The following is a 24,000-nucleotide window of genomic DNA, read 5'->3' as shown; positions in this document are numbered from 1 at the left end:
AAGCAATTTTATTTGGTACATGGTGTAATGATATGTTTGACCAATAGATGGCAGTCACACATCAGAGATATGTGTAGACTGCAAAATGACGCCAGTAAACAACACCAAAACTTTATATGTTCCATTGAAAATAAAGAACATTACCCACGGCGCTCAAAAATCTGTCAAAATGTTTTAGTATGACTTTGAAGCCGCACCGCTTGATGGATTGTCGGCCCATTACGGCTACCGTAGTCAGAGATTCAAGTATTACTTTGGTGTGTGGATAAGCAGACATATTATGAATGAATGAAATAAGTTTATTTCGGTCATATAATCCAGTGTTTTTCAACCACTGTGCCGCGGCACACTAGTGTGCCATGAGATACAGTCTGGTGTGCCGTGAGGAGATGATCTAATTTCACCTATTTGGCTTAAAAATATGTTTTGCAAAGCAGTAATTATAGTCTGCAAATGATGTGTTGTTGTTGAGCGTCAGTGCTGTCTCGAGCTCGGCAGACTAACCGTGTAATACTCTTACATATCAGTAGGTGGCAGCCGGTAGCTAATTGCTTTGTAGATGTCGGAAACAGCGGGAGGCAGCGTGCAGGTAAAAAGGTGTCTAATGCTTAAACCAAAAATAAACAAAAGGTGAGTGCCCCTCAGAAAAGGCATTGAAGCTTAGGGAAGGCTGTGCAGAACAAAATTAAAACTGAACTGGCTACAAAATAAACAAAAACAGAATGCTGGACGACAGCAAAGACTTACTGTGGAGCAAAGATGGCGTCCACAATGTACATCCGAACATGACAATCGACAATGTCCTCACGAAGAAGGATAAAAATTAATTCGATGCGGGAAATATCGCTCATAGGAAGACATGAAACTGCTACAGGAAAATACCAAAAAAAGAGAAAAAGCCACCAAAATAGGAGCGCAAGACAAGAACTAAAACACTACACACAGGAAAACAGCAAAAAAGTCCAAATAAGTCAGGGTGTGATGTGACATGTGGTGACAGTACACCTACTTTGAGACAAGAGCTATATTGATACATGCTTGGTTATGCTTTAAAGTCATACCAAACAATTGCGACAACAACGTTTTACTGTCAACTGAGTTTCGTTTTTAATGATTTCTGCTGGTGGTGTGCCTCCGGATTTTTTCAACGCAAAACATGTGTCTTGGCTCAAAAAAGGTTGAAAAACACTGGTATATCAACCATCAACCATTTTGTGTGACCAGTTTAACAGTAAAGATTATACATATTTAACAATCAAACACATTTACACACAAAAAGAAAAGAAAAAGAATAACCGAAAAAGGAATAGGCTGAAGCCAAAGCTTATATTTGCCTATCCTATACCTTCACTGAAAATTAGATTGCCTGGAACATCAACGTTAAAAAAATCAATGGGATGAAAGTAATTGTTACTATATTTTATAATTTTCAATTATTTCACCTTTCAAGGTTTTCTTATCTGGCATTTTTTCCCCACAATATTATGCAAAAGAAACTTTTCTTCCCTTCTGGTACCTGCTGATCTGTATTTGGATCCTGCATAGGTCCTGAAAAATTGCGCATGTCCACCTTTGTAGTCTGTGGCGACGCCGTAGTCGATAAGCTTCTTCTTTTTCTCTATCTTCTTGTTATGGGACATTCATCCTCCACTGTTGCCATTTCTAATATAAAGTAGTGTAAAGTTCTTACTTATATCTGTCAGTAAACTCACCATGAAAGCACTAAAACATACCGGTGTAGTGAGTTAAATTATTCACCCAAGGAACTTTAGTTATTGGAGTTCCTGTCGGACGGTTTTTCACGGGACACATTTCCGGTGTTGTTGTTTCCGGATGAGGAGATGCTGCTTCGTTATTGATTGAAGTAAAGTGTGAATGTCATTAAAACAGTTAGCTCCATCTTTTGACACTTCTTCCACCCCCGTCCTTGCACGCTACACCGCTACAACAAAGATGACGGGGAGAAGACGCTGTCCAAGTGGAGGCACGTAAATAAGACCGCCCACAAAACGGCGCATCCTGAAGAGACTGTCAGAAAGTGACTTGAAGATGATGTGTAAAACATCATCTATGCAACATTTTGAGCAAAGAACCACCATTACATGTTATGTAGACCACAAGGAAGTTTTTTACACTTAAAAAAAATCATAATATGACTCCTTTAATGCGCCTTTTGTATGAAAATAGACCTGACTCGACCTGCTCATCGGCAGTGCGCCTTATAATCTGGTGTGCCCTATGGTCCGGAAAATAAGGTGTACATACTTGTATTATTTTGTAGTGTGGAATGTTACAAAAGGCTTGGTCAAGTGAAACTAATCAAACAGAACAATGGTAGGTAGGAAAATACTAACACTAACCTTATAATTAAATTGATTGGAGTGGACTTTGCTTTTGGCGACATCTAGTGGTCACAATAATTTACGACACAGAAATAAAAAGTAATATTTCAGACACGTTTCTTAGTGGATGCTTTTTAACACGCTTCTGCCTTGGAGACCTTGTCTCTGTAAGTAATATGCAACTGTAATTATTTTATACTTGTTGATATTGACAAATGTTGTGTTTTAGACTGCAATATTGTTAAATTATTAAGGACAATTATTCCATATTGCTTGCTTGCGTGCTGTTGTGTACTTAGCTGTTGTCTACAATAGCCTACCATGTTTACTCTTTCTAAATGAATCAACTGAAATACAAGAAAAGACCAACTTTGTGTGCTTATTGGAGGATATTGTGGTGAACCGCAGGACTGCTTGTATTGGAGATTTTACTAACCCTGTTTCCATATGAGTTGGGAAATTGTGTTGAAGGTAAATATAAACGGAATAGTTGAATATGCTACAAACACAACATATTTGATGTATAAACTGATAAACTTTTTTTTTTTTGCAAATAATCATTAACTTTAGAGTTTGGTTTCAGCAACATGTGACAAAGAAGTTGGGAAAGGTGGCAATAAATACTGATAAAGTTGAGGAATGCTCATCAAACACTTAATTGGAACATCCCACAGGTGTGCAGGCTATTGGGAACAGGTGGGTGCCATGACTGGGTATAAAAGTAGATTCCATGAAATGCTCAGTCATTCACAAACAAGGATGGGGCGAGCGTCACCACTTTGTCAACAAATGCGTGAGCAAATTGTTGAACAGTTTAAGAAAAACTTTCTCAACCAGCTATTGCAAGGAATTTAGATTTCGCCATCTACGGTCCGTAATATCATCAAAGCGTTCAGAGAATCTGGAGAAATCACTGCACGTAAGCAGATCCCTCAGGCTGTACTGCATCAACAAGCAACATCAGTGTGTAAAGGATATCACCACATGGGCTCAGGAACACTAAAGAAAACCCCTGTCAGTAACTACAGTTGGTCGCTACATCTGTAAGTACAAGTTAAAACTCTCCTTTGCAAGGCGAAAACCGTTTATCAACACCCAGAAACGCCGTCAGCTTCGCTAGGCCTGAGCTCACCTAAGATGGACTGATACAAAGTGGAAAAGTGTTCTGTGGTCTGACGAGTCCACATTTCAAATTGTTTTTGGAAACTGTGGACGTCGTGTCCTCCGGACCAAAGAGGAAAAGAACCATCCGGATTGTTATAGGCACAAAGTTGAAAAGCCAGCATCTGTGATGGTATGGGGGTGTATTAGTGCCCAAGACATGGGTAACTTACACATCTGTGAAGGCGCCATTAATGCTGAAAGGTACATACAGGTTTTGGAGGAACATATGTTGCCATCCAAGCAACGTTACCATGGACGCCCCTGCTTATTTCAGCAAGACAATGCCATGCCACGTGTTACATCAATGTGGCTTCATAGTAAAAGAGTGCGGGTACTAGACTGGCCTGCCTGTAGTCCAGACCTGTCTCCCATTGAAAATGTGTGGTGCATTATGAAGCCTAAAATACCACAACGGAGACCCCCGGACTGTTGAACAACTTAAGCTGTACATCAAGCAAGAATGGGAAAAAATCCAAAATGGCGGCGCACACAGACGCAGCGGCTTACGGCTCTCCATTTCAGTGCTCTTTCTTCCTTCTTTTCTTCATGTTTTTTTTCCTTTTGTGCACCACCTGTACTGCAAACACCCGGTACACCCGCCAGTCACTCTTGGATATCGGTAACTCGCACCAGATATCTGTTTCGAGCGACTTTCACCACGAGCACAACATCCCAGATGACATAGCGAGAGCACAGGGCTCTCCGTGGTTTGTTGTCGGGTCTGGGAGACGGCGCAGACGGAGGAGGGAGAGGAAGCAGAAGCGTGGCCGCAGGTCCGGCGTCTTGCTCAGGCTTAGGAAACAACCCCACAAGCCACCTCTACCGAGCCTGTTCCTCTCTAATGCCAGATCCCTTGTACAGAAGATGGACGACCTGGAGTTACAACTTGCTGGAAACTGCTATGTTCGGGACTGTTGTGCTATGATTATCACCGAAACCTGGCTTCACCCGGAAATACCCGATGCTAGCATGCAGCTAGCCGGACGCACTCTGCTCCGCCGGGACAGAACTAAGGACTCCGGTAAGAGCAGAGGAGGGGGGCTCTGTATCTACGTGCATGAGAACTGGTGCAACAACGGGACAATCACTGAACAGCACTGTTGCCCGGACGTGGAGTACATGTCTGTTAGATGTCGGCCTTTTTTTCTCCCGAGAGAGCTGTCTGTTGTTATCATCACGGCTGTGTATATTCCACCGGACGCCAAAGTAAACACAGCGCTCTCTCTTCTGCTGAACACCGTCAACGAACAGCAGCGGGCCCACCCCGACGGTGTTCATATCATAGCAGGGGATTTTAATAAGGCCAATCTGAAGACTGTACTCCCTAAGTTCTACCAGCACGTGAAGTGTTCTACAAGGGGCAAGAACACCCTGGACCACTTGTATACCAACATAAAGCACGCGTACAGAGCTACACCCCTCCCCCAGCTTGGACAGTCAGACCATCTTTCCCTCCTGCTCTCTCCTACCTACACCCCCATCAGACGCCAGGCCAGGCCTATCACAAAGACTGTTATGACCTGGCCTGACGATGCACTCCCCAAACTTCAGGACTGCTTCCAACACACAGACTGGGACCTCTTCCAACAACAGGAGCTGGAGACAGCCACAGGAACGGTGCTGGACTACATAAAGTTCTGTATCGGGAATGTGACTGTGGAAAAAACCATCCGGGTTTACCCCAACAAGAAACCCTGGATGACCAGCCAGGTCTGCACACTCCTCAGGGCCCGCGACGCAGCCTTCAGGTCAGGGGACAGGGCACTGTACAGTGTTGCTAGAGCCGACCTGAAGAGAGGGATTAAAAAAGCAAAGGCGGACCACAGGAGGTGCATAGAGTCCCATCTGTCCAGCAAAAACTCACGGGAGGTGTGGCGGGGCATTCATGACATCACGAACTTCAGAGGCTGCAATATGACAACTGCGGATCAGAGTGCGACACTGGCAGAGGAGCTTAACTGTTTCTTTGCCCGTTTCGAAACCCCCCAGCGACACTCATCTGCTCCAGCCCTGCCCCAGCCCCCACCGGGCTCCGGCGCCACTCCACTCACTGTACAGGAGCACAGTGTCAGACGAGTGCTCCTGGCTGTGAACCCCAGGAAGGCTACCGGACCAGACGGAGTACCTGGAAAGGTGCTCAGGACGTGCGCCCACCAGCTCGCTCCCCCCCTCACCAGGATCTTCAACCTCTCCCTGGCTCAGGCAGTCATCCCATACTGCCTGAAGTCGTCTACAATAATCCCGGTGCCGAAGAAGTCTCCCATCACCAGCCTGAATGATTACCGACCAGTGGCCCTCACTCCGGTAATCATGAAGTGCTTCGAGCGACTTGTTCTCCAGCACATCAAGGACCATATCCCTCCAGACTTCGACCCCCACCAGTTCGCATACCGGGCGAACAGGTCCACAGAGGACGCCATCGCTGTTGCTCTCCACTCTGCTCTGAACCACCTGGAGCAGCAGCAGAGCTACGTCCGGATGCTCTCTGTGGACTATAGCTCTGCCTTCAATACAATAATCCCGGACAGACTCTGCAATAAACTGGACACTCTTGGCCTCCCCCCTCTCACAAACGCCTGGATAAGGGACTTCCTAACGGACCGACCCCAGAATGTGAGACTTGGCCCGCACCTCTCATCCTCCCGCACGCTGAGCATCGGCTCCCCACAGGGCTGTGTGCTGAGCCCCCTCCTCTACTGCCTTTACACCCATGACTGCAGTCCGGCCCACAGTGACAACCTTACCGTCAAGTTCGCCGACGATACCACAGTGGTCGGGCTCATCTCCAGGGGTGACGAGGCTGCCTACAGAGAGGAGGTCCTGAAGCTGACGGCCTGGTCTTCGGAGAACAGCCTCGCTCTCAACACCAGCAAGACCAGAGAGATCATCGTCGACTTCAGGAGGAGCAGCACCGACCCTGCCCCCCTCTACATCAACGGCGAGCGTGTAGAGAGGGTCCACACCTTCAGGTACCTTGGAGTCCACATCTCTAATGACTTCTCCTGGACAGTCAACACCACATCAATCATCAAGAAGGCTCAGCAGCGGCTACACTTCCTTAGAGTCCTCGGGAAGTACAACCTGAAGCCTGACCTGCTGCTGACCTTCTACCGCTCGTCCATCGAGAGCCTGCTGACCTACTGTATTACGGTATGGTACGGCAGCTGCACTGCAGCAGACAGGGAGAGGCTGCAAAGAGTGGTCAAGACGGCTCAGAAGATCATCGGCCGCCCTCTCCCCTCTCTGACGGACATCTACACCTCCCGCTGCCTCAACAGAGCCAGTGCCATCATCAAGGACAGCACCCACCCTGGCTCTGACCTGTTCCACCTGCTGCCCTCTGGGAAGCGCTACAGGTGCATTAAAACCAAAACAAACAGGCTAAAGAACAGCTTCTTCCCCAGGGCCATAACCATCCTGAACGGACTGCCCCATTGTCCCTCATAACTGCCTTCTCTTCGGTGCAATAACCCATTCCACCAACCACCCTGTTTTTGTTTTGTTTTTTTTCATGTATATATTCATTTCACACCATATTCATTGCACTTCTACATTTTTTATATTTTTACATATTTGCACATTGTTTTTCTAGCATGCACACATCGCACTGTATGGAATGGCCTCAATCTCGTTACCTTGCGTAATGACAATAAAGCTGATTCTGATTCTGAAAGAATTCTACCTGAGAAGCTTAAAAAATGTGTCTCCTCAGTTCCCAAACGTTTACTGAGTGTTGTTAAAAGGAAAGGCCATGTAACACAGTGGTGAACATACCCTTTCCCAACTACTTTGGCACGTGTTGCAGCTATGAAATTCTAAGTTAATTATTATTTGCAAAAAATAAATAAAGTTTATGAGTTTGAACATCAAATATCTTGTCTTTGTAGTGCATTCAATTGAATATGGGTTGAAAATGATTTGCAAATCATTGTATTCCGTTTATATTTACATCTAACACAATTTCCCAACTCATATGGAAACGGGGTTTGTAGATGATCATGGTTCATCTGATACTTGTTTTTTTCCCTGATATCAGACCGATATCAATATTAAATCAGGACACCTTTAGACAGTGTGCAGCTTGTATAGCAGTATATATTTACAATCCACTAAAAAAAATGATGAATGCACAGCCAGTATTGTCTAAATAGCTGGCTACTAGGGTTGTCTCGGTACCAATGTTTTGGTACCAGTACCAAAATGTATTTCGATACTTTTCTAAATAAAGGGGACCAGAAAAATGGCATTATTGGCTTTATTTTAACAAAATAACTTACAGTACCTTAAACATATGTTTATTATTGCAATTTAGTCCTTAAATAAAATAGTGAACATACTAGACAACTTGTCTTTTAGTAGTAAGTAAACAAACAAAGACTCCTAATTAGTCTGCTGACATATGGAGTAACATATTGTGTCATTTATCTACCTATTATTGTGTCTACATTATAAAGAACAAGCTGTAAAAATGTATTATTAATCTACTTGTTCATTTACTGTTAATATCTGGTTATTTTCCGTTTTAACATGTTCTATCTACACTTCTGTTAAAATGTAATAATCACTTATTCTTCTCCTCTTTGCATGCTTTACATTTGCAATTAGTTGGGTTATCCATACATCCATTTTCTACCGCTTGTCCCTTTTGGGGTCGCGGGGGTTGCTGGAGCCTATCTCAGTTGCATTTGGGCGGTTGGGAGAGTGGCCGTGCCAGCAACCTGAGGGTTCCTGGTTCAATCCCCACCTTCTACCAACCTCGTCATGTCTGTTGTGTCCTTGAGCAAGACACTTCACCCTTGCTCCTGATGGGTGGTGGTTAGGAGCCTTGCATGGCAGCTCCCGACATCAGTGTGTGAATGTGTGTGTGAATGTGGAAATAGTGTCAAAGCGCTTTGAGTACCCTGAAGGTCGAAAAGCTCTATACAAGTATAACTCATATACCATTTTACCATTTACCCGAAGGGAACCCACGCAGTCACGGGGAGAACATGCAAACTCCACACAGAAAGATCCCTAGACCAGGGATCGAACCCAGGACCTTCGTATTGTGAGGCACACGCACTAACCCCTGTTCCACCATGCTGCCCTAATTGGGTTATGTTAAAAAGAAAGAAGTCTGTGCAGTCATCAACGTGACTAATGTGACTTTAGGCTTAAATCTAACCGGGACCGCCTCTGGGTTAGTTGTTAGTCCTGTTTGTGCGACTCCAAGGAAATAGTTAGTTGTTAGTCCTGCTTGTGCGACTCCAAGGAAATAGTTAATGGTTAGTCCTGTGTGTGCGACTCCAAGGAAATAGTTATTAAATAGTCCTGTGTGTGCGACTCCAAGGAAATAATTAGTGGTTAGTCCTGTTAGCACGACACGCACTAAGTTAAAGTTAAAGTACCAATGATTGTCACACACACACTAGGTGTGGTGAAATTTGTCCTCTGCATTTGACCCATCCCCTTGACCACCCCCTGGGAGGTGAGGGGAGCAGTGGGCAGCAGCGGTGCCGCGCCCGGGAATCATTTTTGGTGATTTAACCCCCAATTCCAACCCTTGATGCTGAGTGCCAAGCAGGGAGGTAATGGGTCCCATTTTTATAGTCTTTGGTATGACTCGGCCGGGGTTTGAACTCACAACCTACCGATCTCAGGGCGGACACTCTAACCACTAGGCCACTGAGTAGGAGACAAGCAGAGCAGCGTGTTGTACAAACATCCAAGAGCGTAGGAATGACTTTAACTATGAGGGGCGGGGGGGCACATACTGTATTGGTAACTGGACAGATCCATTAAAAAGTTGAAGCAAAAATATGTCATATAGGAATTAACTACAAACCCTAAAAGCAGTGAAGTTGTCACGTTGTGTAAATGGTCAATAAAAACAGAATACAATGATTTGCTAATCCTTTTCAACTTATATTCAATTGAATAGACTGCAAAGACAAGATATTTAACGTTTGAACTGGTAAACTTTGTTATCTTCTGCAAATATTAGCTCATTTGGAATTTAATGCCTGCAACATGTTTTGAAAAAGCTGGCACAAGTGGCAAAAAAGACTGAAAAAGTTGAGGAACGCTCATCACTTATTTGGAACGTGGCGTGGTGGGTAGAGCGGCCGTGCCAGAAACTTGAGGGTTGCAGGTTCGCTCCCCACCTCTTGCCATCCAAATCACTGCCGTCGTGTCCTTGGGCAGGACACTTCAATCGATCAATCAATCAATCAATCAATCAATGTTTACTTATGTAGCCCTAAATCACGAGTGTCTCAAAGGGCTGCACAAGCCACAACGACATCCTCGGCTCAGATCCTACATCAGGGCAAGGAAAAACTCAACCCAATGGGATACAATGAGAAACCTTGGAGGGGACCGCAGATGTGGGGACCCCCCGCCCCCTGGGCGACCGGTGCAATGGATGTTGAGTGGCTCTAGCATAATATTGTGAGAGTCCAGTCCATAGTGGATCTAACATAATAGTGTGAGAGTCCAGTCCATAGTGGATCTAACATAATAGTGTGCGAGTCCAGTCCATAGTGGATCTAACATAATAGTGAGAGTCCAGTCCATAGTGGATCTAACATAATAGTGAGAGTCCAGTCCATAGTGGATCTAACATAATAGTGAGAGTTCAGTCCATAGTGGATCTAACATAATAGTGTGAGAGTCCAGTCCATAGTGGATCTAACATAATAGTGTAAGAGTCCAGTCCATAGTGGATCTAACATAATAGTGAGAGTCCAGTCCATAGTGGATCTAACATAATAGTGAGAGTCCAGTCCATAGTGGATCTAACATAATAGTGTGAGAGTCCAGTCCATAGTGGGTCTAACATAATAGTGTGAGAGTCCAGTCCATAGTGGATCTAGCATAATAGTGTGAGAGTCCAGTCCTTAGTTGATCTAACATAATAGTGTGAGAGTCCAGTCCATAGTGGATCTAACATAATAGTGTGAGAGTCCAGTCCTTAGTGGATCTCACATAATAGTGAGAGTCCGGTCCATAGTGGATCTAACATAATAGTGAGAGTCCGGTCCATAGTGGATCTAGCATAATAGTGTGAGAGTCCAGTCCATAGTGGATCTAACATAATAGTGAGAGTCCGGTCCATAGTGGATCTAACATAATAGTGTGAGAGTCCAGTACACACAATCAATCAATCAATCAATGTTTACTTATGTAGCCCTAAATCACGAGTGTCTCAAAGGGCTGCACAAGCCACAACGACATCCTCGGCTCAGATCCTACATCAGGGCAAGGAAAAACTCAACCCAATGGGATGCAATGAGAAACCTTGGAGGGGACCGCAGATGTGGGGACCCCCGCCCCCTGGGCGACCGGTGCAATGGATGTTGAGTGGCTCTAGCATAATATTGTGAGAGTCCAGTCCATAGTGGATCTAACATAATAGTGTGAGAGTCCAGTCTATAGTGGATCTAACATAATAGTGTGAGAGTCCAGTCCATAGTGGATCTAACATAATAGTGTGCGAGTCCAGTCCATAGTGGATCTAACATAATAGTGAGAGTCCAGTCCATAGTTGATCTAACATAATAGTGAGAGTCCAGTCCATAGTGGATCTAACATAATAGTGAGAGTCCAGTCCATAGTGGATCTAACATAATAGTGTGAGAGTCCAGTCCATAGATCTAACATAATAGTGTGAGAGTCCAGTCCATAGTGGATCTAACATAATAGTGAGAGTCCAGTCCATAGTGGATCTAACATAATAGTGAGAGTTCAGTCCATAGTGGATCTAACATAATAGTGTGAGAGTCCAGTCCATAGTGGATCTAACATAATAGTGTAAGAGTCCAGTCCATAGTGGATCTAACATAATAGTGAGAGTCCAGTCCATAGTGGATCTAACATAATAGTGTGAGAGTCCAGTCCATAGTGGGTCTAACATAATAGTGTGAGAGTCCAGTCCATAGTGGATCTAGCATAATAGTGTGAGAGTCCAGTCCTTAGTTGATCTAACATAATAGTGTGAGAGTCCAGTCCATAGTGGATCTAACATAATAGTGTGAGAGTCCAGTCCTTAGTGGATCTCACATAATAGTGAGAGTCCGGTCCATAGTGGATCTAACATAATAGTGAGAGTCCGGTCCATAGTAGATCTAGCATAATAGTGTGAGAGTCCAGTCCATAGTGGATCTAACATAATAGTGAGAGTCCGGTCCATAGTGGATCTAACATAATAGTGTGAGAGTCCAGTCCATAGATCTAACATAATAGTGTGAGAGTGCAGTCCATAGATCTAACATAATAGTGTGAGAGTCCAGTCCATAGTGGATCTAACATAATAGTGAGAGTTCAGTCCATAGTGGATCTAACATAATAGTGAGAGTTCAGTCCATAGTGGATCTAACATAATAGTGTAAGAGTCCAGTCCATAGTGGATCTAACATAAGTGTGAGAGTCCAGTCCATAGATCTAACATAATAGTGTGAGTGTCCAGTCCATAGTTGATCTAACATAATAGTGTGAGAGTCCAGTCCATAGTGGATCTAACATAATAGTGAGAGTCCAGTCCATAGTGGATCTAACATAATAGTGAGAGTTCAGTCCATAGTGCATCTAACATAATAGTGTGAGAGTCCAGTCCATAGTGGATCTAACATAATAGTGTAAGAGTCCAGTCCATAGTGGATCTAACATAATAGTGAGAGCCCAGTCCATAGTGGATCTAACATAATAGTGTGAGAGTCCAGTCCATAGATCTAACATAATAGTGTGAGTGTCCAGTCCATAGTTGATCTAACATAATAGTGAGAGTCCAGTCCATAGTGGATCTAACATAATAGTGAGAGTTCAGTCCGTAGTGGATCTAACATAATAGTGTGAGAGTCCAGTCCATAGTGGATCTAACATAATAGTGTAAGAGTCCAGTCCATAGTGGATCTAACATAATAGTGAGAGTCCAGTCCATAGTGGATCTAACATAATAGTGAGAGTCCAGTCCATAGTGGATCTAACATAATAGTGTGAGAGTCCAGTCCATAGTGGGTCTAACATAATAGTGTGAGAGTCCAGTCCATAGTGGATCTAGCATAATAGTGTGAGAGTCCAGTCCTTAGTTGATCTAACATAATAGTGTGAGAGTCCAGTCCATAATGAATCTAACATAATAGTGTGAGAGTCCAGTCCATAGTGGATCTAACATAATAGTGTGAGAGTCCAGTCCTTAGTGGATCTCACATAATAGTGAGAGTCCGGTCCATAGTGGATCTAACATAATAGTGAGTGTCCAGTCCATAGTTGATCTAACATAATAGTGTGAGAGTCCAGTCCATAGTGGATCTAACATAATAGTGAGAGTCCAGTCCATAGTGGATCTACCATAATAGTGAGAGTTCAGTCCATAGTGGATCTAACATAATAGTGTGAGAGTCCAGTCCATAGTGGATCTAACATAATAGTGTAAGAGTCCAGTCCATAGTGGATCTAACATAATAGTGAGAGTCCAGTCCATAGTGGATCTAACATAATAGTGAGAGTCCAGTCCATAGTGGATCTAACATAATAGTGTGAGAGTCCAGTCCATAGTGGGTCTAACATAATAGTGTGAGAGTCCAGTCCATAGTGGATCTAGCATAATAGTGTGAGAGTCCAGTCCTTAGTTGATCTAACATAATAGTGTGAGAGTCCAGTCCATAGTGAATCTAACATAATAGTGTGAGAGTCCAGTCCATAGTGGATCTAACATAATAGTGTGAGAGTCCAGTCCTTAGTGGATCTCACATAATAGTGAGAGTCCGGTCCATAGTGGATCTAACATAATAGTGCGAGTCCGGTCCATAGTGGGTCTAACATAATAGTGTGAGTGTCCAGTCCATAGTTGATCTAACATAATAGTGTGAGAGTCCAGTCCATAGTGGATCCAACATAATAGTGAGAGTCCAGTCCATAGTGGATCTAACATAATAGTGAGAGTTCAGTCCATAGTGGATCTAACATAATAGTGTGAGAGTCCAGTCCATAGTGGATCTAACATAATAGTGTAAGAGTCCAGTCCATAGTGGATCTAACATAATAGTGAGAGTCCAGTCCATAGTGGATCTAACATAATAGTGTGAGAGTCCAGTCCATAGTGGATCTAACATAATAGTGTGAGAGTCCAGTCTATAGTGGATCTAACATAATAGTGAGAGTGCAGTCCATAGTGGATCTAACATAATAGTGTGAGAGTCCAGTCCATAGTGGATCTAACATAATAGTGTGAGAGTCCAGTCCATAGTGGATCTAACATAATAGTGAGAGTCCAGTCCATAGTGGATCCAACATAATAGTGAGAGTCCAGTCCATAGTGGATCTAACATAATAGTGAGAGTCCAGTCCATAGTGGATCTAGCATAATAGTGTGAGAGTCCAGTCCATAGTGGATCTAACATAATAGTGAGAGTCCGGTCCATAGTGGATCTAACATAATAGTGTGAGAGTCCAGTCCATAGATCTAACATAATAGTGTGAGAGTCCAGTCCATAGATCTAACATAATAGTGTGAGAGTCCAGTCCATAGTGGATCTAGCATAATAGTGAGAGTTCAGTCCATAGTGGATCTAACATAATAGTGAGAGTTCAGTCCATAGTGGATCTAACATAATAGTGTGAGAGTCCAGTCCATAGTGGATCTAACATAATAGTGTAAGAGTCCAGTCCATAGTGGATCTAACATAATAGTGTAAGAGTCCAGTCCATAGTGGATCTAACATAATAGTGAGAGTCCAGTCCATAGTGGATCTAACATAATAGTGAGAGTGCAGTCCATAGTGGATCTAACATAATAGTGTGAGAGTCCAGTCCATAGTGGATCTAACATAATAGTGTGAGAGTCCAGTCCATAGTGGATCTAACATAATAGTGAGAGTGCAGTCCATAGTGGATCTAACATAATAGTGTGAGAGTCCAGTCCATAGTGGATCTAACATAATAGTGTGAGAGTCCAGTCCATAGTGGATCTAACACAATAGTGAGGGTCCAGTCCATAGTGGATCTAACATAATAGTGAGAGTCCAGTCCATAGTGGATCTAACATAATAGTGAGAGTCCAGTCCATAGTGGATCTAACATAATAGTGAGAGTCCAGTCCATAGTGGATCTAACATAATAGTGAGAGTCCAGTCCATAGTGGATCTAGCATAATAGTGTGAGAGTCCAGTCCATAGTGGATCTAACATAATAGTGAGAGTCCAGTCCATAGTGGATCTAACATAATAGTGTGAGAGTCCAGTCCATAGTGGATCTAACATAATAGTGTGAGAGTCCAGTCCATAGTTGATCTAACATAATAGTGTGAGAGTCCAGTCCAGTCCACACTTCACCCTTGCCCCCAGTGCCACTCACACTGGTGAATGAATGATGGGTGGTGGTCGGAGGGGCCGTAGGCGCAAACTGGCAGCCACGCTTCCGTCAGTCTACCCCAGGGCAGCTGTGGCTACAAATGTAGCTTACCACCACCAGGTGTGAATGAATGATGGGCTCTCACTTCTCTGTGAAGCGCTTTGAGTGTCTAGAAAAGCGCTATATAAATCTAATCCATTATTATTATTATTATTATTATCCCACAGGTGAACAGGCTAATTGGGAACAGGTGGGTGCCATGATTGGGTATAAAAGCAGCTTCCATGAAATGCTCAGTCATTCACAAACAAGGATGGGGAGAGGGTCACCACTTTGTCAACAAATGCCTGAGCAAATTGCTTAAGAACAACATTTCTCAACCAGCTATTGCAAGGAATTTAGGGATTTCACCATCTACGCTCCGTAATATCATCAAAGGGTTCAGAGAATCTGGAAAAATCACTGTACGTAAGCGGCAATGCCAAAAACCAACATTGAATGCCCGTGACCTTCGATCCCTCAGGTGGTACTGCATCAAAAAGCGACATCAGTGTGTAAAGGATATCACCACATGGGCTCAGGTACACTTCACAAAACCACTGTCAGTAACTACAGTTGGTCGCTACATCTGTAAGTGCGAGTTAAAACTCTACTATGCAAAGCCAAAGCCATTTATCAACAACACCCAGAAACGCCGCCGGCTTCGTTGGGCCCGAGCTCATCTAAGATGGACTGATACGAAGTAGAAATGTGTTCTGTGGTCTGAGGAGTCCACATTTATAATTGTTTTTGGAAACTTCCGGACCAAAGAGGAAAAGAACCATCCGGACTGTTCTAAGCGTAACGTTCAAAATCCAGCATCTGTGATTGTATGTGGGTGTATTAGTGCCCAAGGCATGGATAACTTACACATCTGTGAAGGCACCATTAATGGTGATGGAACGGTACATACAGGTTTTGGAGCAACATATGTTGCCATCCAAGCAACGTTATCATGAACGCCCCTGCTTATTTCAGCAAAACAATGCCAAGCCACGTGTTACAACAGCGTGGCTTCATAGTAAAAGGGTGCAGGTACTAGACTGGCCTGCCTGTAGTCCAGACCTGTCTCCCATTGAAAATGTGTGGCTCATTATGAAGCCTAAAATACCACAACGGAGACGCCCGGACTGTTGAACAACTTAAGCTGTACATCAAGCAAGAATGGGAAATAATTCCACCTGAAAAGCTTCAAAAATGTGTCTCCTCAGTTCCCAGACCTTTACTGAGTGTTGTTAAAAGGAAAGGCCATGTAACACAGTGGTGAACATGCCCCTGTGACAACTTTTTTGCAATGTGTTGCTGCCATTAAATTCTAAGTTAATGATTGTTTGCAAACAGTCTATTCAATTGAATATAAGTTGAAAAAGGATTTTGGAATTAATTAAATTCTGTTTTTATTTACGAATTACACAACGTGCCAACTTCACTGGTTTTGGGTTTTGTAGATAAAGACGCTCGTTGCAGTTGGGTCATTAGCAGACACATGTATCGGTCATCTCTGCCCCTCATTGCCATCGTTGCTTCTGTTAGGCTTAACTATTTTATTGAATATTCTTAGGTCAAATCCAGTTAAAACTACTTTTATATTGAACATGCTTGTGCTCTGCATCATAACTGTCTTTATTGAAAAAAGGAGAACTAAATGGGAACGGCGTGGCGCTGTTAGGGGAGTGGCCGTGCTAGCAACCTGAGGGTTCCTGTTTCGATCACCAGCTTCCACCAACCTCGTCACATCCGTTGTGTCCTTGAGCAAGACACTTCACCCTTTGCTCCTGATGGGTGGTGGTTAGGGCCTTGCATGGCAGCTCCCGCCATCAATGTGTGAATGTGTGTGTGAATGGGTGAATGTGGAAATAGTGTCAAAGCACTTTGAGTACCTTGAAGGCCGAAAAGCACGATACAAGTATAACTCATTCATATAACTCATTCATAAATGTCGTCGTCGTCACGTCATGACATTGCTGGTTTTACGAGCAGAGGAGCATGTTCGGCAGCGCGCACACACAGAGTACTTACAAGCAGACACAGTGTGTAGACAGAAAAGGGAGAACGGACGCATTTTGGTTTAAAAAGTCAAGATAAAGGTGAAGTTATAACACTGAAACACCCTCAGGAAGAGGTGCTTTGAGACATGGCTAGCTAGTTAGCAGCGAACATCCATCCGCAGTCTGCAGTGTTTTAGCTACTTCTAAATCACTTATCCTCGTCTCCATGGCGACAAATAAAGTGAGTTTCTTACAAGTACCATTATCTCTGCAGGACGAGGAATAGCTAAACATGCTTCACTGCACACCGTAGGAGGATACAATAGCTCACCCAACGCCATGGGCGATCTACACCTGACATCCACTGTAATGATACAAGTACAGGAGCATATCTAGTCGATACTACTATGATTACATCGATATTTTTTGGCAATACAAAATATTTTTTCGGGGTTTTTTTACATTTATATTATGTTTATATACTCAGGAAATACGCCTATCTCAGCTGCATTTGGGCGGAAGGTGGGGTCCACCCTGGACAAGTCGCCACCTCACCGCAGGGCCAACACAGACAGACAGAACCGGTACTTTTCAAACAGAGTATAGTACCATTTTGCATTCATTAGTACTGCGATACTATACTAGTACCGGTGTACCCTACTTCAAACTACGGTGGCCAAGGAAACGGCACCAAACAGTTGCTGCTATTGCTTATTTTTCTGCCGAGCTGAAGGAGTGAATTGGCAGACTGGGTTGGATGAGCTCTAGGGTAAAACATAGTTCTACATTCTCCATATTGAAAGCTGGCCAACATTTGACTGTTCATTCTGTATAGAGAATGCTGCATTCTCACTGTCCTGCTTAACTTGTTGGGCAACTCTGAACGCGTTGAGGCCCTAAGTTACCCAGACACATGAATATCCTATTTACCTGATACTAATTTAGTACACTAGTATAAAGTCTACTATCATGGATAACTGATTTTTTTTTTGCTAAACATCTTGTACAAACCCCGTTTCCATATGAGTTGGGAAATTGTGTTAGATGTAAATATACACGGAATACAATGATTTGCAAATCATTTTCAACCCATATTCAGTTGAATATGCTACAAAGACAACATATTTGATGGTCAAACTGATAAACTTTTTTTTTTTTGCAAATAATCATTAACTTTAGAATTTGATGCCAGCAACACGTGACAAAGAAGTTGGGAAAGGTGGCAATAAATACTGATAACGTTGAGGAATGCTCATCAAACACTTATTTGGAACATGCCACAGGTGAACAGGCAAATTGGGAACAGGTGGGTGCCATGATTGGGTATAAAAGTAGATTCCATGAAATGCTCAGTCATTCACAAACAAGGATGGGGCGAGGGTCACCACTTTGTCAAGTGGTAAGTTGTTTTTTATCAACAACACCCAGAAACGCCGTCGGCTTCGCTGGGCCTGAGCTCATCTAAGATGGACTGATACAAAGTGGAAAAGTGTTCTGTGGTCTGTCGAGTCCACATTTCAAATTGTTTTTGGAAACTGTGGACGTCGTGTCCTCCGGACCAAAGAGGAAAAGAACCATCCGGATTGTTATAGGCGCAAAGTTGAAAAGCCAGCATGTGTGATGGTATGGGGGTGTATTAGTGCCCAAGACATGGGTAACTTACACATCTGTGAAGGCACCATTAATGCTGAAAGGTACATACAGGTTTTGGAGCAACATATGTTGCCATCCAAGCAACGTTACCATGGACGCCCCTGCTTATTTCAGCAAGACAATGCCAAGCCACGTGTTACATCAACGTGGCTTCATAGTAAAAGAGTGCGAGTACTAGACTGGCCTGCCTGTAGTCCAGACCTGTCTCCCATTGAAAATGTGTGGCGCATTATGAAGCCTAAAATACCACAACGGAGACCCCCGGACTGTTGAACAACTTAAGCTGTACATCAAGCAAGAATGGGAAAGAATTTCACCTGAGAAGCTTAAAAAATGTGTTTCCTCAGTTCCCAAATGTTTACTGAGTGTTGTTAAAAGGAAAGGCCATGTAACACAGTGGTGAACATGCCCTTTTCCAACTACTTTGGCACGTGTTGCAGCCATGAAATTCTAAGTTAATTATTATTTGAAAAAAAAAAAAAAAAAAGTTTATGAGTTTGAACATCAAATATCTTATCTTTGTAGTGCATTCAATTGAATATGGGTTGAAAATGATTTGCAAATCATTGTATTCTGTTTTTATTTACATCTAACACAATTTCCCAACTCATTTGGAAACGGGGTTTGTATTAGATCTCATTAGACAGTCCCTTCCGGATTTCACATGAGGACTTTGAATATGACCAATGTATGATCCTGTAACGACTGGGTATCGGATTGATACCAAAATTTTGGTATCATTCAAAACTAATGTAAAGTGTCAAAGAAGAGAAGAATAAGTGATTATTACATTTTAACAGAAGTGTAGATAGAACATGGTAAAAGAGAAAATATGCAGATATTACAAGTAAATGAACAAGTAGATTAATAATCATTGTTACAGTTTGTCCTTTAAAATGTAGACAAAATAATAGGTAGATAAATAACAATATGTTACTGCATACGTCAGCAGACTAATTAGGAGTCTTTGTTTACTTACTACTAAAAGACAAGTTGTGTAGTATGTTCACTATTTTATTTAAGGACTACAGTGCAATAATAAACATATGTTTAATGTATCGTAAGATGTTTTTGTTAAAATAAAGCCCATATTGCCATTTTTTGTGGTCCCCTTTATTTAGAAAGTATTGAATACATTTTGGTATCGGTACCAAAATATTGGTATCGGAACAACACTAGTGGATAGTGCACCCCCCAATTTGTCACGTTTCATGTGTCAGGTAAACCATGTCGAATGGCGCCATATAATAATAATAATAATAATAATAACTGGGATTTATATAGCGCTTTTCTAAGTACCCAAAGTCGCTTTACATATGAATCCCCTTCCTATTACACAGCACAGTTTTGTGACATCCGTTAATGGAGGAATTAATTTGAGTTGTCTGGTTTTGTCTTTTGATAGGTTTCACTCTGAATATAACTTCATTTGTTGCTGTTTTAAATGCAAATTTAGGTTGCATTTCGCTTACATTCTGGGAACTCCTCCTAATGTCTGGCACGTCCTTGAATATTGGTATCGGGACAACACTAGTTTGAAGTTTGCCTGCTCAATATTATCCATCTGGTTGCATTCTCTGTACAAAGCGTTAATGGGATAGAAAGCAGAGGAATACAACACTGCAATATGACAATCTTTCACTCAATATTTATTGTGTATTTTATTATTTTAATGGAAAAGACAACACTTTGATAATAAACATTTTTATTTTGCAAGTTCATGCCCTATGAACATGACATACCATGATATGTGACAGTCTAAATACAAAGGGTTGGATAAGAGCACCAAGACAACCACCGTTGTGTAAATGTAATAATACGGGGTGAGAGGATTACAATGGGAGTTTCTATTGAAGAAGATATTCAAGAAGGGCTTTTTCTTAACCAAACAAACAGATTTCAGTTGCCTGGGAACAAGTAGAAGTTCTTTGTCAGAGACACTCGGTCTTTATTTGGCATCTGTCCGTACTTTAAGTCAGACTTTTCAAAGCGTTGCGTGACCTGTGAGGGTAGAACAAAATGTGTGATCAGCAGTTTTTATTTGCTCTGCACCACAGAACATGTTGATTTCTACCGTCCAATTTAGTCCTAATCACCAGAATAAAGATGAGTTGACTGTCAAAATATTATGAGAATAAAGTAACAAAAAAGTGTCATAATTAGAGGATTTTTTAAAATAAAGTTGTACCTTTTCAAAACATGAAGTGCCAATATTACCAAAAAAAAAACCAGAAATTTTCCCCGAATAAATTCAGAATTTTTGAGAAATTCGATTGTAATTTATGAGAAAGAAGTCATACTTTTATGATAATTCAGTTTGATGTGAATGATTTTTTTGTTCTCTAAATAACACTTTTACAGGAATAAATGAGCAATTTTACAATAAAAAATTCCAAAGTTTTGTGATATTTCAATGAGTGTTCATACTTTTTGTCAAAAATATATTTTAATAAAGATGTAATCATGTGAACAAAGGCATGATTTAAGGAATGTGTGAATTCCAGTAGAATAACGGGGTAACATTGCATTTAAAAAAAAGTTGGAACATGTGTGACAATAATTTAAAGTACCAATGATTGTCACACACACACTAGGTGTGGCGAAATTATCCTCTGCATTTGACCCATCACCCTTGATCACCCCCTGGGAGGTGAGGGGAGCAGTGGGCAGTAGCGGTGGCCGCACCTGGGAATCATTTTTGGTGATTTAACCCCCAATTCCAACCCTTGATGCTGAGTGCCAAGCAGGGAGGTAAGGGCTCCCATTTTTATAGTCTTTGGTATGACTCGGCCAGGGTTTGAACTCACAACCTACCCATCTCAGGGCGGACACTCTAACCACTAGGCCACTGAGTAGGTAATAAATTAAATATGTTCTGATTTTATCAGGAGAAAAAGTTTAAATAGCACAACAATAAGGTATTAATTTTATGAGAGCATATTTAGATTTTTCTAAGAAGAAAAATATACTTTTACAAGAATAAAGTATAATTTACTTATACAAAAAAGGTCAACGCAAGTGTCAGAATAAGTTATGAATTATACATTTATGAGAATAGAAAAAATACATGAAAATTACACTCAAAAGAGAGAAAATGTAATTTTGAAAGAAGATTAGAGTGGAATTTTACAAGAATTAAGTCATACAGAATGTTTTTTGAATAAAATTGTAAAGAAAAAAACTATGAAATATCACTAATGTTTATTGTCTATTGTACTGTAATTATATGCAAACATAGATATGAGTGGGCAACACCTACCATTCTGAACAGCTCCTCGATGTGTTCCTCCTGTGCACAAGTGTTCAGCACATCAACAAGATGCCTAATAAGGACTGAACCCGTCACCGGGTTTCTGTATGACACTGTATCTGCAGGAAAGAAACAATATTGTACATTAATACATTGAAGCTTAGGGAAGGCTATGCAGAACGAAACTAAAACTGAACTGGCTACAACGTAAACAAAAACAGAATGCTGGACGACAGCAAAGACTTACTTTGGAGCAAAGACAAAGTACATCCGAACATGACATGACAATCAACAATGTCCCCACAAAGAAGGGTAAAAACAACTGAAATATTCTTGATTGCTAAAACAAAGTAGATGCGGGAAATATCGCTCAAAGGAAGACATGAAACTGCTACAGAAATATACCGAAAAAAGAGAAAAAGCCAAGAACTAAAAGACTACACACAAGAAAACATAAAAAAAGTCCTAATAAGTCAGGGTGTGATGTGACAGGTGGTGACAGTACACCTACTTTGAGACAAGATCTATATTGGTGCATGCTTGGTTATGCTTTAAAGTCATATCCAACAATTGCGGCGACGACTTTTTACTGTCAACTGAGTTTCGTTTTTTTAATGATTTCTGCTGGTGGTGTGCCTCCAAATTTTTTCAACACAAAAAAATAGCCTTTCCCCAAAAAAGGTTGAAAAACACTGGCTTAAATGGTAAAAAAAAAATCAGAGTGTGTCCCAAATGTGTCACAGCAAGCCATGTGACGTATTTTGGGCGCCGAGCAAAGTAAACGGGAAGAATGTCGGGGTAGCGGACGAAAGAGAGCTAATAAGCGCTAAAAATTCCACCAACATATTTGATAACTTGAAAAGTTTTAAGGACAGAGTGGAAAATAAAAGAGTGCGTTTCAAGTCTTTCAGTATGTGTTTAAACCCCTCCATAGTAACGAGTTGTAGTACCTGGGAGTCTACTTGAACTGCAGACTGGACTGGAAGGACAACAGCAAAGTTGTATACAAGAAGGGCATGAGCAGGCCCTTGAGTACTTGAGTTGGTTGAAGTCATATTTAACAAACAGAACCTTCTTTGTAAATGTTGCTGGTTCTGAATCCTCTGCTGCTCCCTTGACATGTGGGGTCCCACAGGGCTCAGTTTTAGGACCCCTGCTGTTTTCTATTTATGTACTTCCCCTGAGCTTAATCCTAAAGCTATGTCTACACTAAGTCGTTTAACGTTTAATTATTTAGCTTAAGCCCCGTTTCAGCCACACTAAACCAGCGTTTAAGAATGGCCTTCCCAAAGTCCTGACGTGTGGACAATGCTGAAGAAACAAGTCCATGTCAGAAAACCAACACATTTAGCTGAACTGCACCAATTTTGTGGTCAAAAATTCAAGCAGAAGCTTGTGGATGGCTACCAAAAGCACCTTATTGCAGTGAAACTTGCCAAGGGACATGTAAGCAAATATTAACATTGCTGTATGTATACTTTTGACCCAGCAGATTTGCTCACATTTTCAGTAGACCCATAATTAATTCATAAAAGAAGCAAACTTCATGAATGTTTTTGTGACCAACAAGTATGTGCTCCAATCACTCTATCACAAAAAAATAAGAGTTGTAGAAATGATTGGAAACTCAAGACAGCCATGACATGATGTTCTTTACAAGTGTATGTAAACTTTTGACCACGACTGTATATATATATATATATATATATATATATATATATATATATATATATATATATATATATATATATATATTAGAGATGTCCGATAATATCGTTAAATGCGTTAAAATGTAATATCGGAAATTATCAGTATCGTTTTTTTTATTATCGGTATCGTTTTTTTTTGTTTTTGTTTTTTATTAAATCAACATAAAAAACACTAGATACACTTACAATTAGTGCACCAACCCCAAAAACCTCCCTTCCCCATTCACACTCATTCACACAAAAGGGTTGTTTCTTTCTGTTATTAATATTCTGGTTCCTACATTATATATCAATATATATCAATACAGTCTGCAAGGGATACAGTCCGTAAGCACACATGATTGTGCGTGCTGCTGGTCCACTAATAGTACGAACCTTTAACAGTTAATTTTACTCATTTTCATTAATTACTAGTTTCTATGTAACTGTTTTTATATTGTTTTACTTTCTTTTTTATTCAAGAAAATGTTTTTAATTTATTTTTCTTATTTTATTTTATTGATTTTTTTTTAAAGTACCTTATCTTC

The 24,000-nt window shown here is 41.5% G+C and overlaps 2 protein-coding genes across 7 annotated transcripts in view; one reads left to right on the top strand and one right to left on the bottom strand.

The window, feature by feature from the left end:
• Nucleotides 1-24,000, top strand: part of LOC133614801 (syntaxin-1A-like) — a 192,085-nt gene that overhangs the window by 120,255 nt on the left and 47,830 nt on the right. The gene's annotated exons all lie outside the window — the stretch shown is intronic.
• Nucleotides 20,203-24,000, bottom strand: part of LOC133614800 (caspase a-like) — an 18,453-nt gene continuing 14,655 nt past the window's right edge. The window contains exons 7-8 of one of the 2 annotated variants that reach the window (XM_061973058.1): nt 21,774-21,883; nt 20,203-20,515 (exon numbers count right to left, since the gene is read on the bottom strand). In XM_061973058.1, the coding sequence (XP_061829042.1) occupies nt 20,414-20,515; nt 21,774-21,883 (212 nt within the window). In that variant the 3' untranslated portion in view covers nt 20,203-20,413. The remainder of the gene's footprint in view (nt 20,516-21,773; nt 21,884-24,000) is intronic. The other variant, XM_061973059.1, reaches the window with a different exon arrangement.

This window comes from Nerophis lumbriciformis, linkage group LG17, assembly GCF_033978685.3.
Source record: "Nerophis lumbriciformis linkage group LG17, RoL_Nlum_v2.1, whole genome shotgun sequence".
In the NCBI taxonomy this organism is placed as follows: domain Eukaryota; kingdom Metazoa; phylum Chordata; class Actinopteri; order Syngnathiformes; family Syngnathidae; genus Nerophis; species Nerophis lumbriciformis.
This window is presented reverse-complemented; position numbering and strand designations above follow the sequence as displayed.